Raw genomic sequence first — 19,536 nt, forward strand, 5'->3', positions numbered from 1 at the left:
GCAGGAAGATCACAGGCCAGTGGGTGGGAAGTCTTGTGGATCCAGTGGTGCTGCAAGCAACTCTGCTGGCAGGGGCCTCTATGTATTTCCTCCAGCGCAGGGCACTAGCATAGTTCCATATTCTTGTCAGCTGCAATGTCTCCCAGAGAGTGAGCAGAGAGAGTGTCTCCCACCTCCAAGGAGGAATATCAGAGTTCCCAGAATCCTCAGGAGAAGGTTATGCCCACACAGGGGCCTCGTTGGTTATGACCTGATTGACAGGCTAGACTCCACCCCTTCACTCTTAATCCTCTCAAAGTGACAAACAATTATGTAACTGCCACACGTACTTTCAGTATACTCTGCCCACACCATAATTTAAATGCCACACTTCTGCAATCTTCCTTATTCATTGTCTGTCTTTCACATGCATTTGAGACTGTTGAAAATACCATGGCTAGGGTCAGGTGCATCTTAGTCCTCAAAGTGATTTCCTCGCTCTTCAACAGTTTAAGCAGCCTTGTGCAGCAGATTTGCTCAGTGTTATATGTCATTTGATTCTTGACCGCTGCTTCCAGAAGCATGATAGAGAAATTATCAGGAATTCATCAGTATTATATATGTATCTGTGACCCCTGAGGATATAGAAAATAGCACCATGATCTGTTTCTGTAGCGATGTGTCTCTGTGTGTAAACCTAAATCCAAGCTCACTGCCGTTAAGTCAATTCTGACCTGATGGGCGGGTAGAATGGCCCTGTGAGTTTCAGAGGCTGTATGTCTTTAGAGGAGCAAAAAACATCATCTTTCTCCCAGGGTGTGGCTAGTGGATTCAACCCAATGCATAATCCTTCCTTTGTGTGAATACAAGTGCTAAGTGATTGGGGGTGGAGGGAAAAGAGAAGTAGGAGAGGCCAAGGGAGAGCAGAAGGCACTGTGGCAGAGTGCGCGTGATATGTGTTATGAGAGTGTCAGGCATGGTTTTGCACAAGTAATGTCTCCTCTGTCCACAGTGCCCCAATTACCTTTGCTCTTTGCCCAGGAATGACTTGCTAGTTTCCATCGGCAGTGTTGACTCCTAGTTAAGTATGTTCCTACAGAACATGCCTCAGTGTACACCTTTGCTTTTTGTGAAATGATCAAAACCAAACTCATTGCTGTCAATTGCAACTAATAGTGACACCGTCAACTCAACAATTCAGTCATTGAGTCAATGCCAAGCCACATCACCTTTATCAACCCGCAGAACTGCCATGTGGGTATCCGACACCCTAACTGTTTATAGCAGTAGAAGGTCCCGTCTCTCTCAAGGAGCAGCTGGTGGTTTTGAACTGCTCACTGAGAGGAATGCAGCCCAATGCGTAACCACTGTGCCACCAGGGTACCATAGAATATTGTAAAATTGTCCCGTAAGATTTCTGATAGGCAGCCTTATCTTTCTTCCTTAGAGAGGCTGGTGGGTTTGAACTGTTGACCTTACACAGTTGACAGAACACTCCTGGATTAAACCGATATTCACAAGATCACTCCTGGATTAAACTAATATTCCTGATAGTCAAGAAAATATGAGGGCACTTTTAAAAGTTCATGAAAAATGGAATAAAGATGACAAATAGAAATATTCCTTTTTTAAACTACTAGGAGGAAGCTAGCAAGCAAGAAAATAAAACAAAAACAGTAGTCAGAAAACAAGGTCAGTCATAAATGGACAAATAGTGTATTGTCTACTTGTATAAAATACCAACACTAAACAAATGTACAGAGACCAACATTTATTAGTTGTTACCAAGGGAGGGAAAAAAAAGAAGTTTTTGTTTAGTGTTTGTGTACAGTGGTGGAAAATTTGACAACAATTGGTTGCAACACCATGATTTATGGAATTCATATCACTAAATTATACCTGAGAGATGTTAAATAGGAAAATTTTATTTATGTTTATTTTTACAATTAAAAAAAGTAACAAAAAGTGAAAAAATAAGTAACTGTTTTTGCATTACTTCTTCATTCAGCTTAGTTATTTTGAGGTTAACCCATGTTGTTGTATTAATAGGTTATTCTTTTTAATTGTTAAGACTCCATTTTATGTGTATACTATAATTTGTTTATCCATTTAGCTGTTTATGAAGTAGGTTGTTTCTAGATTATAGCTAATTTAGAGCAATCTGATATGAGTACATAGAAGTCTTTATATGGACATATGGACGTATATTTTCTTTTCTCTATTTCTACCTAAGAATGAAATGACTGCATCATGTGGTAGATAGATGCTTAACTTTTATCGAAACTGCTAGATTGATCTCCAATGTAGTGAATAATAAGTAGATAAATAACCAAATTGTGGGATACCTGCAATAAAATATTGATGAACTTTTATACAGGAAAATAGCAGAAAGTAGATAAAACTCAGAATAATTATACTGTGAAAAATAAGCCAGACACAAAAAATTAATATACTATCTGATTCCACTTATAAAAAATTCTCGGGAATGCACATTCATATCAAATGGAAGGACACAGTGAGGTGCAGAATTAAGTGATTAAAATGGGGTAGGAGTTGGGGATGATTATTATGTGTCCTATATTATGTTTCCTATCTTGATTATAATAATGGCTGCCTGAACATGCCTATGTAAAAACTTACCAGGTTGTACACTCTTAATATATACAAGTTGTTTAGGCAAGAATGTAGAAGTAGAATCAAGAGAGATGTCTCAATGTATATATAAATCGTGTGTGTGTGTGTGTGTATATATATACATACATACATACATATATGTATATATAAAATCTCCATTAATTAATTAAAAAAGAATGACTCACCCACTTCTTGAGGCTGGCAGGCTAGTCCCCAGTCCATAGCTCAGTTGTCAGACTAGAGGCTTCTACTGACTCATGTTGCTGTAATTCAAAATCGAGCCATCCTTACTGCCATAGAGTCGATGCTGACTCATAGCGCCCCCCCCCCAATGTGGGTTTCTGACACTATGACTGTTTATGAAAGTGGAAGGTCCAGTCTTTACAGTGGCTGATGGTTTGGGACTGCTGACCACGCGAATCGCAGCCCAATGCGTAACCAAAAATGGCAGGCCCAGCAGAATTCTGGTGACTAATGGGGCCAGAGGTTCTGTGTAGTCTCACCTTCCCCTTGGCACTTGGCTGGCTCTGCAGCATTGCCTTTGATACTCAGGGTTCCAAAGTGATCATCTAGAGCCCATTCACTAATTCTCTCAGGTGTTTGTTGTAAGAGGGATATTATGAGGCATCTGACTGCACTATCTGTACTAAAATAAGGTATTATTTTTTATCTCTATAGTTCTCAAAAAAAACCCAGGAAAACTTGGAGAAGAAGAATTTGTAAAAAGTTATTCTTTTCCAATGAGATATTCCAGGTTCTTTTTCTTTCTTAAAGATTTTGTTGTCTTATGTAAATATCATCTGTATCTAGCTTATTAATAAGTAAAGTAGAAGAGAAATTTTAGGACATAATAGAAAATATGAAGAATTAGAATAACATTACTTTGTAACCGTACATCATTAGCAATTCACCGAATCAAATATGAACATCGAATTAATTGAATAATAAACTACTGTAGAGTCTCATTCAAGGTCTGGGTAGTGCAAGGGCAGGCAGTGTTTCGCTGTGTTACACAGAGGGTCATTGTGAGTCAGACTGATTAGATGGCACCTAACAACAGCAACAATCATTAAAGGACTAATTTTGACTTGTGGGAGGCAAGGAATTCCCCTGGTAGTCAAAGAAACAGTTAGACAAATATCTTTTAAACATTTCTGCCAGAATTCTTTTTTTTTTTTTTAAGCGTGAGAGTTAAACAAAAATGAGTTAAGACTTCTCCTAGATGCTTCTATTTGGAAAATATCTTTTGTAGCACACAGCTCTTCAAAATAATTTCATTTGATAGAGAGTTTTAAATATCAAAGAGCAAAATTACAGTTATTTTGAAATTATAAAGAGCCAAATATGATTTCACATATAATGCTGTGTAAAACTAGATAGCTGATGTTTGTTGGAATGCTGTTAGATTTGAATCGTGGTGATACTACTTACAAGTGTGTCATCTAAATATAACCATTTAGCTTCTCGGAGTTTTCATTTCCTTATCTGAGTTTGTAATAATAATAATTCTTTTCTATTCCTTATCTGAAAAACGTTTAAGAAAAGTGGAATTACTCTTATTATATGTAATTCTTTATGTTCTTTTCATTACCTATTATAAAAAATAAATGAAGATGCTTTGATATAAAAAACACAAAATAGATAACAGTGAATGTTCATTTAGTATTTTTCTTGATTACATTTTTATTAGTATAAAAACAATTTTTTAAGCAGGTTGAGGTAAATAGTTTAATTTCTGGAATTTAGGAATGTACACGGGGACTTCAAAAAGTTGTGGAAATGGAATAAAAAGATAATGGAATTTGCCCACAACTTTTTAAGCCCCTCACATATTAAAACATTGTGTTGTAATCACTGACTTGTTTTTGCTTTTGAAACCTTTTTATTGTGAATTGGGTGAAGATTTCCAGGGTAAATAAAATTCCCATTCAGCCATGCATAAAAAAATATTTTAAGAAAAGAAAAATGGAATTAAGAGATAAAAATCGAAGATACAAATTTTATTTCTCAACATAAGTTCTATCAAATCATAGCTTTTTAAAGTGCCACTCACTGTTTAGTGCATTCATTTTTTTTTTTTTAGTCCATTCTTAACTAATGGAGAAACCTCGCAATTTAACCCTATCAATGTAGTCTTTTTGCTTGTTTGTTTGTTTTTTACATTATTAACTGGAGAAAACATCGTTGCCCTTTAAAGAATGTTTAAGATTAGGAAAGTGACAAATCAGAAGGTGCCGAATCATGTTTAATGGTTTCCCATGGAAACGCTCACAAAATTGCCCTTGCTTAATGAGAGGAAGGGAAAGACAGGGACCTTGTCATGGTGGGAAAGGACTGATGAAACCTTTATGAACATTTTTTTCTGCTAAAGTGTTAACTACTTTTCTCAAAACATAGAAAACAGGTATTATCTATGGTTCTTTGGCCCCCCAGAAACTCAACAAGCAAAATGCCTTGAATACCCCCCCCCCAAAAAAAACACAGTTGCTGTGATCTTTGCTCTTGACCACGTTGACTGGACCACTTCCACATCCTCGCAGCCATTGTTTGGTGTGTTTTGTATCCAGTATCATCGTGGTAAAATGATGTCTCATCTCCGTGACAGTTCTTCAAAGAAGTGCTTCAGTAGCTGGATCCCACTTTTAAAAAATTTCCATAGAAATCCATGCTATTGCCTGTAGCTGATCTGTCACTCATTGACCCGAAAAATCCTCGACTTAGATTTTCAATTGAGATGTCTATGGTGTCGGCCATTCAATTGCACAGGATCTGAACAAGGTTCATGTTTTTCATTGAAAATTGATGTGGATGATCTACCTCTGTGAGCTTCATAGATAAACAGCATCCTATCTCTTCTTAAAAGGACATATCCACTTGTGAACTGCTTTATGGCATTAGTTCCACAGTCTTTTCATAAAGCATCAGTGATTTCACCATTTTCCTACCAAAGTTCACCATACATTTGATGGTTCTCTGACTTCAATTTTAGCAATTTTGTTCTTTCATTTTGTTCGGATAGGAGCTTTTTTCAAACTGATGTCGTATCCTTCTTAGTGCCTCAAACTAGATCTTGTTCAAATATGTTTTCAAAAGAAAGCACAAGTTTATTGTGGTGCAAAAAAAAATCTGTTTGAAATCCATGGATATATTTTTCATAATGTTCATTTTCCATGAACTTTTTGAAGTCTTATATTTTTAGTGTAGCCTTTTAAACCCTACAGTATGTATTACCTGTAAGTGTTAAGCCTTGAAAATAATTAAATGAAAGCATATCTCTTCACCAAACTTACTCACCACCATTGAGTTGATTCTGCCTCATGTTTAGTAAATACGCAATTCAAAGATTTTAAAATTCTAATTGATGGTGGAACCTTAGTCGTATAGTGGTTTATACATTGGGCTGCTACGTGCAAGGTCAGCAGTTTTAACTCATCAGCTGTGGGAGTTAAAGGTGAGACTTTCTGGCTCCAATAGAGATGTATATCCTTGAAAACTCACAGGGCAGTTCTAGTCTGTCCTATAGGGTCCTTATAAACCAGAATGGACTCGATGGCGGTGACTTTGGTTCTTATTGATAATGAATATTCAATGTGAACAAATGTCCCCATAGCAATTGATAGTTTCTGTGCCTGAAATTTTTAATCTTCTAGCCAACAGGTATTCAAGAAATATACTTCCTGTTAAATATCAGCCTAGTAGGGGAGTCATTGCTAGACATTTGTATATACTCATTAAAATCACATATCCATGTGCATATTCTGCCAGATTTACATTGTTTGGTCACTGCTTTAGTCTATCATATGAATAATTAACCCAATAAAAAAATTAGTGTATAGAGTTGTGAGTCTGAATGACACCTGCTCGAGATGACGGCAGCTCTGGGTGTCAGTTATTGGTCTTGCCTTGTACGTGTCAGTTCTGCTCTGGAAAGATACATGATAATTGATTACGATGTCCATTTAATACCATAAAATGGAAACTGAACATCCAGAAGGATGTTCCCCAATACTTCCCCCAACACTGAAACCAATGGTGAATTTGGTAAGTGCCCAGCAGAAGATATGGAAGAGGAAGAAGCATTTACAAGATCTAGGAACACTGATGAGATGGTTGAACTGCACATTCTGTTTCCGAGTAGGAATGCTGGGGCAGTGATTGGAAGAGAAGGTGAGAATATTAAGAATCTTCATACAGACTACAAGGCCAGGGGTTTGATCCCAGACAACAGTGCCAGAGTGCATATTGAAACAATTGGAGAAATTACAAAGAATATCCTCTCTGCGTGAGAAGAGGGCCTGTAGTTGCCATCATCCACTGTAACCAATCAGTTCCTGCTGGCATCTGATGGTGTAAAATGATTAAATTACCAATATTATAAAGAAAACAACTTTTCAAATTGAGACTCTTGATTCATCAGTTAGGCAGGAGGAATCTTTAGTGTCAACGGTGCTAAAAACAACATCAGCAACAAAAAACTTCATAAGAACTCTTCCACAATAATCAAGCTTTTCAGTAATACTATCTTCATTATACTGACAAGAGCTATTTTTATTGGAAGAAAACCTGATAGGGTTGCAGAATGCAAAAAGATCACCCTTGATCTATGTCTGAGTCACCCATCAAAGGACACGAACAGCCTTATGGTGCCAATTTTTACAGTGGAACCCATGGTGGTTTTACAGTGATGTTTGATGATCGCCTGTGGGGTTCCCCATGCAAGGAAGAGGTGCTTTTGACCGAAAGACCCCTGGTGAGGATGGATGTCCCATGCCTCCAGGGAGATGAGATTTTGCTGATATGAACCCTTACTGAGCACCTCCTCCTCCTAAACATGGTAGCCAGGGTGAAAGCCAAGCTCAATCTTCCTTTTCCTCCGCTGCCACCACATAGAGGCAAGGATCCAATGGCTTATGAGAGAAGAGGGAGACCTGGAAACCATTATGATGGTATGGTTGGTTCTAGTGCTGATGAAATTTGGGATTTTTCAATAGATGCAGGGAGCCTTTCAGAGTGGTGATGGCTAATGGATCATAGTGGCTCAGGATATGATTATACCTATGCAAGGGGTTGTGGGCCATATGGTGATCTTGCTGGGCCAATTATTACTACAAAAGTAACTATTCCTCCAGATTTGGCTGAACCTATTATTGGCAAAGGTGGATTATACAAAATTGTCATGAGTCAGGTGTCTCAATCAAAATTGATGAGCCTTTAGAAGAGTGTGAAGGTCCGATCATTACCATTACAGGAATCCAAGCTCAGATACAGAATGCACAGTATGTGCTACAGAACAGTATGAAACAGAATTCTGGAAAGTTTTTCTAAGACTAGAAAAAACTGGTCAGAAAAAAAAGAGAGTGCTGCACCTTTCAAATTAGTATCTGCTTCTGTTGAAAAAAATCAACATTCCTCTGCTTCATAGGTTTTCTGCATTTGAGGTTCAGGGAAATCTGACTGTTCACCAGATGTAATGTCATGGTTCCTTACAAACTGGGTGGGAAGGGAGGGTGTACAAACACTAATGTTGAAATTTTGAAAACAGCAGCAGAGTGAATGAATTTTATTTTTGGTTCATTGTTGGTGGTTTAAAACAAATACCCCCATGTAATGATTGTGAACAGCTTGCTTTTATGTTCATTTTAACCTTTTGGGGGTGAAATGAGGAGGAAATGTGAACAATAGTCCGCACGTCCTTGGCATTCAATTCAGAGCAGCCTTCCATAATGTAATGCTCTTTTGTAAGAAACTTACTCTAATTTAAAAAATAATTTAGTGAACCTAAAAAAAGACTCTATGTATAATATACAAGGGGGCTTCAAAAATTAGTTGAAAATATAATTAAAATATAATTGAATTTTTCCACAAAACTTTTTGAAGTCCTCTCATGTGTAGTTATTTGAAGCATAAACTTTATGTGAAGTATAGGTAATGAACTTAGCAAAGTTTACTCCATTCATATATTTAATGTTCGTAATAGATAATTTTGACAATACCCAAACTTAGCTGAAATGTGTGTTCCAGGACATGATCATCCTGAGATGGTGCTAACCATCCTGAAAGCTAAATAGAAATTAACTTATTCCCAATCAAGGCATATATACCTCTGTGCAATTTCTATTCCTTTTGTGTTTGAAGAAAAGTGTCTAAGTCATGCACATGAACAAAATATAAAGGTTTGTTTCTCTGCTAGTTTTCCTGTCGTGGTGAGTTGTTATACATCTGGGAAAAGCAACTTGAAAACAGAGGAAACCCTGAGCACAAGGCACTGTGTCACTGCGGTAGCCCAGTAAGCGTGTGAGGCTTGTTTTTAAGCTGAACTCAAGGCCTCCAGGCAGCAGAGGCAGCTGCGTGGTTATCCTGCATGAAGAAAACTCAGACATGCTCAAGCATTCATCTTGGCCCATTTATTACATTAGAGAGATTTTAAATTTTAATGTTTGTCTTAGCTCTGTCCAAGAGATGAATCTGTCTATACCGAAGAAGGTGTGTAAAACTGGCAGAGGCTATTCACCAACAAAAATCTCTGGGGCCTCCCCCCTCATATGGCTGCTAGCGAAGCGAATCATTTCATCATGTCTGCAGAGCCCCTGATTTCCGTCTTCGTGAGAAGCATAGCTGTCAGACTCAGCAATTCCCAGTAGTGTACTCTGCATCCAATTACAAATGTGTTCTTGGCAGTGAGGGATGGAAACTGCACAATAAGTCCCTTTTTGATAACCCCTGGAAAGTTTGCACCAGGAGTCCTTAAGGAAGATCCAAGGATGACTGGCTGGCTGCCTGTGAGCTGACCTTATGGTATTTTGTTTAACTTGGTCTTGAAATCTTGGTTTTTTGTTACATTGAAAGAAAAACAAAACCAGAGCATCATCATGCTGGGTGATTAGTACTACCACTCTTTCTATTGAATGTCCTTAGTTTTAGTGTTCATTTTAGAGGTAATGCATACAGTTGGGTTAAGGGTACTTGGCGATTTCTATCCAATATTGGCTTTTTTGCATGCATCAAAATGTAAAGAATGCTTGGGTGGTCAAGCTTAAAGTACTTCTGGAGCTGGGGTTCCAACTTTTAAGCTACATTTTTGTGTCATAATTACAGGTCCAGGAAGGTGGAAAAGGATGAATATGAAGATTTATCATCAAATAAGAAGTGGGTTTTGGCACCAAAATCCCAGGATTCAGATGTGACGCTTATTCTCAACAAGCTGCTAAGAGAATATGATAAAAAGTTGAGGCCAGATATTGGAAGTGAGTTCTTATGTATGTTATTCCAATTAAACATATGTCATGATTATAAATAATTTTAAGTTTTTATTTTGAAATGTAGATTCACAAGAATTTATATAGACATTACAGAGATGTCTTTGGTATTCTTTACCCTAATGGTTACATCATCTTTTGTCGTGGTTCAATGTGAAAACCATTGGTATATTGTATGTATACGTTCTACCCCATGTTGTTCCATATATAGATTCATGTCACACTACTTTAATCAAAACATGTAACTGTGACCTCCCCACAAAGATTTCCCATCGTCTATCCCCTCATAGTTATACTTACTACTTTCACCAAAGAAGCCTAATCCCTAATAAATCACTGATCTCTTCTCTACATCCATATTTTTGTCTTTTTGAGAATGTGATTCATGGAATCATTTAGTATATGACTTTTTGAGACAGGCTTTTATTCCCCTGTACTCAACAAATGATTCTGAGATCCAGTCAAGTTGTTACATGTATCAATAGTTATTTTTAATTGTGTTTTTATTATTTTATGGTATGAATGATCCACAGTGTGTTTAATTATTTTCTTGGTGAGGCGCCTTTAAGTTGTCTCTAGTATTGGGCAATTATAAAGAAAATTACCATTAATATATGTGTACAGCTTTTTATATGGATATAAAAATATTTAATTTCTTGGGCTGATGATAAATATTATTTCTGGAAACCGTCATACTCTTTTTTATAGGAGTTGTATCGTTGAATATTCCTGCCAATAATATGAATGAACCCGTTTCTTTGCAATTTTACCAGCAATTGGTTTTGTCACTGTTTTCAAAAAAATGTTTTTAACTTAAAAAGATTAATCGTGGTGAAATATATGTCATAAAACATTTCAACCATTTGTGTGTGTACAATTCAGTGATATTAGTTACAGTCACTACAATGTGCAAAAATTACCACTATCAATTTCCAAATTTTCTTTTACCTTTACTGTAAATTCTCTACTGTCATGCAATATATCCTTGTTCCCTTCTCACCTGCACACAGTAACCACTAGTGAACTTGCCAATCTGGATATTTAATATAAATGAGATCACACACTTGTCCTTTAGCATTTGGTATTTTCAAGATTTTACAAAATTTAAGCCGTTCTAGTATATTCACTGATATCTCACTAGGGTCTTTATGTATCAAGAATGTGAATGAAGGAGCCCTGGTAACACTAGTGGATAAGTATTGGGTAGCTAACCTCAGAATTGGTAGTTCAAACTCACCAACTGCTCCACAGGAAAGAAAATGAGGCTCTCTGTGCCAGAAAAAATTCACAGCCTCAGAAACCCTACAGGCTTAGACTCAGAGAATCATTTTGAGTCAGAATTTACTAATGGCATTGAGTTTGGTTTGGGAAGGTTAATGATATTGAGCTCTGTTTTCATAGATGTTATTTGACTTTTTTTGTTGTTTTTTCCTTTTGTGTATTTTGAATTATTTATGTATTTTAAGATATCATCCCTTGTCAGACATATGGTGTGATATATTTTATCTCAGTCTGAGGTTTATCTTTTAATCCTCTTAACTGTACTCTCACACAGCAAAACTTTTAATTTTGTTGACTTTTACTTTTATGGCTGAGTTTTTTGTAGTAAGTCATAGAGTGTTTTATTAATCACATTCTCCAAGTATTTCCTATTGTTTTTGCTTTTAAAACTCTTTAAATGTTATGTTTTACATTTTAACTAGTCATTCTTTGATGTAAATTTTATACAAAGTGTGAAGTTTAGATGAAGGGTTTTGTTTTGTTTTTCTCTAGATATTCAATGACAGCAGTACCATTCGTTAAAAATAAATACATAAAATCTAGTCTTACATTGAATTGCTTGACACATTGAAAAATAAGTACTTATGTGGGAATCCATGTAGCTTATATTCTGCCCCACGTACGTGTGTGTCTTTCAGCTCATCACTACCTCAGGATATTGATATCGATTCCTATCTACTAAGTGTACAGCTGGGTAGAGTGAATCAACTTCTTTATTTTTCAAAATGACCTCTTCTAATTCACCTGCCTTTTTAATAAATTTTTTAATGATCTTGTTTATATCTATAAAAACTTGCTTGGGTTTTGATGGGAGTTATGTTAAACCCATATACCAGTTTGGGGAAATTTTGCTATTCCAAACTCATAGCAAATATCTCTTTAAGGGAAATTTTAGATCTTTAATTTCTTTTATCAATTTCAAAAGAAATCTTACCATACACGTTCTGGGTATGTTTGTTAGATTTGTATCTAAATACTTTTTTTTGAATGACTGTAAATGGTACTGTGTTTTAAATTTGGTTTACTGCAATTTTATAAAAATGCAATTAACTCAGATAAGTGAACCCTCGTTTATCGCGGTTAATCGGTTCTAGACCCTACCGTGATAAATGAAATTCCGCGAAGTAGGATTCCTTATTTGTAAATCAAATATTTTCGTAGTTAGAGCATAGAGGACATGAAAAAACACCCTTTAGTCACCATTACACTCCTATTACCCAATTTATTAAACGAAAAAGGGAAAATACAGTAAAACATTTTGGACGTTACAATGATCATTTATTATTTATTGTATTATTTATGGCATCTAGTTTACAGTATTACATATTTCACATACAGTATTATTATACATAGTTCTTACAAATACTGTAATCAATAGCCTATGAAATGACTTAAGGGATGTACTCTACAGGTGGGTCGCCATCTTTTTCCTCTGAAGGAGCGGGTGTAGGCAGTGGGTGCTGTTACGCAAAAACCGCGATAGAGTGAAGCCGCGGAAGTCGAAGCGCGAAGTGGCGAGGGTTCACTGTACTCATATTATATCCTTCAACTAACAAACATCCTTCTTAGTTTTAGGATTTTAACTAGATTTCTTAAAATTGCCTATCCCATCATGTCATCTACAAGTAAGGACAGTTGTGTTTATTAGTTTTCAGTATGCATGTCTTTCATTTCTCTTTTCATGCTGGCCAGAACTTCGAGCTCGGTTTAAAAGAGTGATGAAAGCAAGTAGCCTTTCCACTTCTCAGAGCTGGTGGGAAACACTCAGCCTTTCACCAATAAGTGTGTAGTTAACATATATTTCTTCCGTTGAGAAAGTTCACCTAGTTCTAGTTTTCTGAAAAACCATTTGTTGTTTAATACTGACTGGATGTTGGGTTTTTCCAGATGCACTTTCTGTACTGCTCGATATGGTCATCCACCTTCCAAGTTGGCAGTTATCAGCTGCAGCTGAGTTGATTCCATCTCCTGGCTACCACCTGTGTTTCAGTGTCACTATGATAGCCCCAGGGGGTTTCCAGTAGCTGTGACCTTTACCCCCCCCCCCCCCGCATTTTTTCCAAAGTATCTGTAGGTGCATTCAATCATAAACTTTTTGAATAGTACCCTAGTGCATAACTGTTTACAATACCCAGGGAATACTTATGTGGTGCATGACAATGATTTATTTTCAAATATTGAAGCAGCCTTTCATATACCCCACTTGATTATAGTGTGGAGGCAGAGATGGTTCAATGATAGAATATTGATCTTCTATACAGAGTTGGATGCTGGCCAAGTTCCTTAAGCATAGCCATAATCCATCCATGGGGCTTACATGTGAGTATGATGTTGAACAGATTTCACTAGAGAGTGTAAGTTAGATGGAATTTGAAAAACTACCTGGAAGTCTACTTTCTCACAGTCAATTTCCATCACCTGCCAATCACAACTGATCTTGAGGATGGCAATAGGACTGTGCAGTTTTTCATTCTGTTGTGCATGACATCACTATGAGTAGAGGACCAATTCCACGAGAGCTAACATTAATGACTGTAGCTTTAAGTTTTTTCTATCATTGTTTTAAAAAATGTATCTAGGTTGAGTAGCAGCGTAAAGTAACTTCATAACATGAGTTGTGAAATATTCTCTCTTTTGTTTTCTAGAGTACATGGTGTAGAGTTTCATAGTAATTCTTCATTTAAGTGTCTCATAGAATTCTCCACTGATACATTCAGGACCTGTATATATTTTTTTTTGGCGGAACATTGTTGTTGTTTATTTCAAACAAATTTCTTTATTTTAAAAATCTACTTTATATGGGGTGAATGGTGGTCATTTGTGCCTTTTATGTAATTGCATATTTTATAAATTGTTAAATGTTTATGTATAGACTTGTTCTTAATATTCCCTAATACAATTCTGATGTACTTTCTATTTTCATTTTTCTACTTGGTCAGTGTTTGCTCATCTTTTTTTTATTTCATTGATGTTGTCAAAGAATTAGTTATCTGTTTTATTGTTTTTTCCTATTATTTTTTCATTTTCAATGACTTCTGCTTTTTTCTTTATTGTTTTCTTTTTTAATTGCTTTGCATTTGTTATTCTTCTTGAAGTAGAATGTAGATCTTTGATTACAGTACACATCTAGTACTTAAATTTCACTCTCAATACTGCTTTAGCTATGTTCCACACATTTTGATGTACCTTATGGTGGCATAATGATTACACATTGGGATACTAACCACAGAGTCAGTGGTTTGAAACAACCAGCTACTCTGCAGGAGAGAGAAGAGGCTTTCTACTTTTGTAAAGAGTTACCATCTCAGAAGCCCACGGGGGCAGAACTACCCCTGTCCTATATGAGTTGGAATTGATTTCATGGAGTGAGTTTAGTCTTTTCTCATTCATTTTCATTCTATTGGATCTATCTTTGTATTTACTTTAAGACTTTCTTTTGATCCATGGACTATTTAGAAATGTGTTTCTTAGTTTCCAAATATTTTGGACTTTTCTTTTATCTTTCTGTTGTTGATTTTTAGTGTGATTTCATTTTGGTAATTACTCTGTAATGAGTTTTAATTTTTAAAATTTGTTAAGGGTTTTTTCATGGCCCAAGATATGTTTTGTTTTAGGATATGTTCTGTGGGCAATTAAAGTAATGTGTACTCTAGTTTTTTGAATTTATTAGATCTTTAGGGTTGATGATCTTTTTGGGTTCTTCTACAGTCTTGTTAACTTTCTATCAAGTTATTCTGTTAGTTGTTATGATGGGTTAACAATTAACCCATTAAAAAGAGATTCATTTTTTTCTCTAAGACAAACATGATGCATTTGGCCAGGACAATCGCACTATTAGAGAATATAAGGATTGTAGGAGGCACATTTTTGTAGGCTATACCTGTGACCTCTTTCCTCTTCTGCATAGGTTCAGTTTCATTTAGAGAACAGTAGCCCTCCAAATCCCATACCATCCAAGGCCATACTTCCTGAAGCCCCTCCTCCAGCCTGAAACAAGCACTCCAGTTTATCTGCAGCAGAGAATGTGCATATACGTGTCCAGAATGATGCAGCATATATCACATAGGTCCATTAGTTACTACCCCTTCTATAAAATGAGGCACAGTGACCAAAGCACTACTATGCTTCTTTCTAGCTTTAAAATCTTATTCATTAAGAGATATATCAATATTATTATTACACAAGGTGAATTAAGTCCATTAATACCATATATTTCATCATAATTATATAAAAGCAGTATCCAGTGTGAAGAGTGCATAGTCATTCTACATTTGCACTGAACAGGAAGATTTTTTTAAATGTTACTGATTTCCTCATTAAGTATCAATCACTGAACAACTCTTTTAACAAAGAAGAAAAAGCTCCTTTGCATCTGAACACTCATAGCCCAGTTGGTATTTTGCTTACCCTGTGCAAACCCCCAACAAATCACTTCCTTCCTGCTCCCATTCACTTGTCCACTTGTTCTCAGAAGTGGAAAACAGCACCTAGGTTAAAATTGAGTGAGCATGGCTTTCAACTTGAATGTATCTGACTCTATTGCTATATCTTTTAGTCACTGTCTATTTATAGAAAGTGTAAGCAAAGACGAGTGAAAAAGAGGGCACCTGCCCATGCACTGACATGCAACACAACAGTTGGCAGGAGTTATGCAAGTGATTTTGATTTATCACATGCAATAAAAGCAGGAATTTATTGATTCCAAAGATTTTGTTTTTTAGGATCTACACATAATTGGGAATTTCTCAAAGTGGCATACATACAATCTATGAATGAATGTTTCTTTAAAAGAAGACAACTCTTTGCAGGCCTCATGTCATTTGGGCCTGAGAAGTCTACCACATGTAAGAAGAGCTCTGTGGATTCTGCATTAGAGATTTAAAAAAAAATCACTAAATAAAAAGTCATAGAATAATAGGTTTCTCTTTTGTTTCATGACTTTAGAGTTCCAACATAAGCATTGTCATTTCACTGGTTAACTGATAAAAGTCCTTGTGGCTACTGGGATATGTGAAGATTATTTAACATTGGGAAATACTGTTCAATGATGGAATCGAACAACTTGATGATGTTCAGAGTAATTGATCCAAGAATTATGCTGCCAAATTATGCATGATTTAATTTCCTATGTTAGAAGGACTGTACTTACAAGAATTTCCTATAAAAATCTGATATCCTCTTCCTTTCTTCACTACTGTAAAAAATATGAAACTATCATCCATTCAGGATATTTTGCTGTGTTATTTTATCATTAGTTCACTTTACTTGCTACACACCATTCTGTCTCTTCCTCGGTCAATACTCTCTTCCTACTGAGCACTTACCTTGCAACAAGCTTTGCTTTAAGTCACAGGACAGTGAGGATACTGTTCATTAGGTTCTTATGATTGTGAGAAAACAGCACTTTCAAGTAGATATTGGTGTTCCCACTTTGGAATAAACTGAGATGAAGTCACCCTTGAAATCTCCACTTTGCTTCTGGAATACATTCAGAGCTCCTCAAATCGACATAAATAAGTAATCCTTTACCTGGTGCTTTTTTACCTCTTCACTGTCATTTCCTGCTTTTTGTGCCTCAGCCATTGAGCTCACTTGTCATACTTCAGGGACATGTGGTCATCAAGTTTCACGTTTTCTTCATCTAGACTCTTATTAAGCTGTCTTTTTGACTTAAAGGTTCTCATTTCTCCCACTTAAAACAACTAACTCATTCTTTTCTTGAGACTGCATTCTTATATCCCACTAGAAACTTCTTTCATGGCCTTTCTCACCTAACCTTCCCTATTAGGATGTATTAAAACTACCCTGGATTCTTGGAGCATCAGTGAATTTTTTCACTCTTCAGGGTTTTATGAAATTCAAACTACTTTAATGAAAATAAATATGGCTTCCCTCCTCAATATCTAAGCCATGTATACTAAATAAGAAAAGTGATAGGAAAAATAGGAGATTTCTTACTCATTTTTAAACATGAGTGGGTACAATGCAGATGTGTATAACACATTAAAATGGCCATATGATTCATTTACCATAAGCAGAATATCTGAATAATTGTCTCTTGGCTATCTCCATGGATAGAGAGCCTTTTCTATTGCTCTTCCTTAGATGTTTACCTATATGGGCTTATTTTCTGGGCTTACCCATATGGGCTTATTTTCCATGCTTTCCTAAAGCTTATATTCCCAGTTTAGTCACCTAAATGTGGAATGAAGAATACTCAGTCTTTAGGAACTTCCGCAAGAGGAGATTGATTGCATGGATGAGGAAGTGGAGCATGCTTATTGCAGAAGACACAAAACTCAGCTTCCTTCTCAGTTGCATTTGCTCACATAACCAAAAGAAAAGAAAAAACCAAACTATCTGTCATTGAACTGATTCTGACATATAGTGACCCTATATCACAGGGTAGAACTGCCCCTGTGGATTTCACATACCCCTCCCAAATGGGAGCGTGAAGGAAAATGATAGAGCCGATCATGGTACTGTGGTGATCCAGGCAGGCCCAACTAAGTGGCAGGGAGGGAGTGTGTTAATGCCAGTAAGTATATAGGTTACCATCATCATTTTCTAAACATCTACTTTCTATTTGCATCCTTGGTATCAGCTCCTCATTGTTCCCTCCCTCACCCCCTCTAACCCCCATGACCCCTTGATACATTATAAATGATTATTTTCATGTCTTACATCTACCGCTGTCTTCCTTCACCCCGTTTCTGTTGTTTTCCCCCCTCATGGAGGAGGGGGCGTGTTATGTGTCCATCATTGTGATCAGTTCTCCCTTTCTCCTCTCCTCCCCACACCTTTCCCCTGCCCTACTGGTATCGCTACTCCCATTTCTGTTCCTGAGGGGTTTATCTGACCTGGTTTCTGTGTGTCATGACTTCTTCTGTGTACCAGTTCTCACCTTTTCTTTAGAGAATATTTTTTAATGCTGATAATGATTTTCCTCTCCCCTTGTGATTTAGAAAAGGTCAGATAATGCTAGCATCATGCCAGTTTTGCATCTATGTGTGATCCTTGTTGGGTTAAAAATTTGGCTACTAATTGAGAGTTCATACCCATCAGCTGCTCTGCAGAGGAAAGATGCAACCGAAACTGTTCTACTGTGTCCTATATGGTCACTCAGCAGTGAGTTTTTCATAAGGATGCACACATGTACGGAGGCTTCATGGCATAGTGAGTTATGTGGTAAGCTGCTAACTGAAAAGTTGGTGGGCTTTCTGCTACATAAAATAGTTCTATTTCTGGGTATTTGAGGACATGCCATCCTGTTTTCTGTAGTGGTTGTACCATTTTCATGGCTGTTGATTCTCTGTACAAAGTGTTCCTGTTAGTATTCTTTGTGATGATGGTCATGTTTTTAAAAATTCATTGACTTTATCCTCGTCTGGACATTCCCTTATATTTCTCTCATATTTGAGGGATAGTTTTGCTAGGTATAAGAATCTTGCTTGGCAGGTTCCCCCCACCTTTTTACTTCATTGTTGTGTATGTTACTCTATTGTTTTCTTGCCTGACTAGCTGCTGCTGAGAAATAGGAGCTTATTCTTATTGTTTTTCTCTATGAGGTGACTATTGACGGTGTTTTACTTTTGCTGCTCTCTTTTCCTTGATATGTAAGAATTTGACTATAGTTTGCAGTGTTTTTATTCTGGATTCTGTCATGTTTGGGGTTCTCTCATATAGTTTTATCTTGAATAGTTATTTTTTCATCTTTTATGGTACTACAGAAGTTTTTCCTCCCATAATTTCTTGTATTATTTTCTCTGTAGATTTTTCCTTTTTGTTCACAAATCCCAATTATAGATTATCCCTCTTGATTGTGTCCCACATAATTCTTAGAAATTCATAATTTCTTTTTTTTATTCTTTTGCTATTTTTGTTCATTGTTTCTTTCATGGTTTTGTTGAGGGAATTGCCATTAAGCTCATTGATTTGGCTTTCAATTTCTTCTATTACTCTACTCTGTTACCATGCTGATTCTGTCATTTATCGTTTTTGGAATTCTATTTGTTGACTGGTTTCTGGTTTTTCTATTCTTTCTGTTAAGCATATTCTCTTAAGCATTTTCTCCATCTGATGAAGGTATCTAAACATCATTCTCCTGAATTTCAATTCTGGTAATTCCAGGGCCTTTCCTTCAGACTAAACCTTTTGGTATGTGTGTTGTTCCATTATCTGTGCCTATTTTTATTGTGTTTTCTTTCTCCCCCTGTGGGGTCTGTGTGTGTGTGTGTGTGTGTGTGTGTGTGTGTGTTGTGTACCAGGAATGGCTGCTGTTTCTGTGACATTATACTGTAAATTTTAGTGTTGAGTTGCTGCTGGGTTATTTTGGAGTAGTTCACATTATCTAGTGATACAGGAAAGGAGGACGAAGGGCAAAAAA

At 36.4% G+C, this 19,536-nt stretch overlaps 1 protein-coding gene and 1 pseudogene across 2 annotated transcripts in view; both read left to right on the forward strand.

The window, feature by feature from the left end:
- GABRG3 (gamma-aminobutyric acid type A receptor subunit gamma3) overlaps positions 1-19,536 on the forward strand; it is a 258,318-nt gene that overhangs the window by 5,319 nt on the left and 233,463 nt on the right. For both annotated transcript variants that reach the window (XM_045285781.1, XM_004699734.2), the window contains exon 2: positions 9,709-9,857. In XM_045285781.1, coding sequence (XP_045141716.1) covers positions 9,709-9,857 — 149 coding nt within the window. The remainder of the gene's footprint in view (positions 1-9,708; positions 9,858-19,536) is intronic.
- Positions 6,586-7,938, forward strand: LOC105978325 (annotated as a pseudogene).

The sequence above is a fragment of the Echinops telfairi genome, unplaced genomic scaffold, assembly GCF_000313985.2.
Source record: "Echinops telfairi isolate 266 unplaced genomic scaffold, ASM31398v2 ScPeMD7_7475;HRSCAF=8513, whole genome shotgun sequence".
Classification (NCBI taxonomy): Eukaryota; Metazoa; Chordata; class Mammalia; order Afrosoricida; family Tenrecidae; genus Echinops; species Echinops telfairi.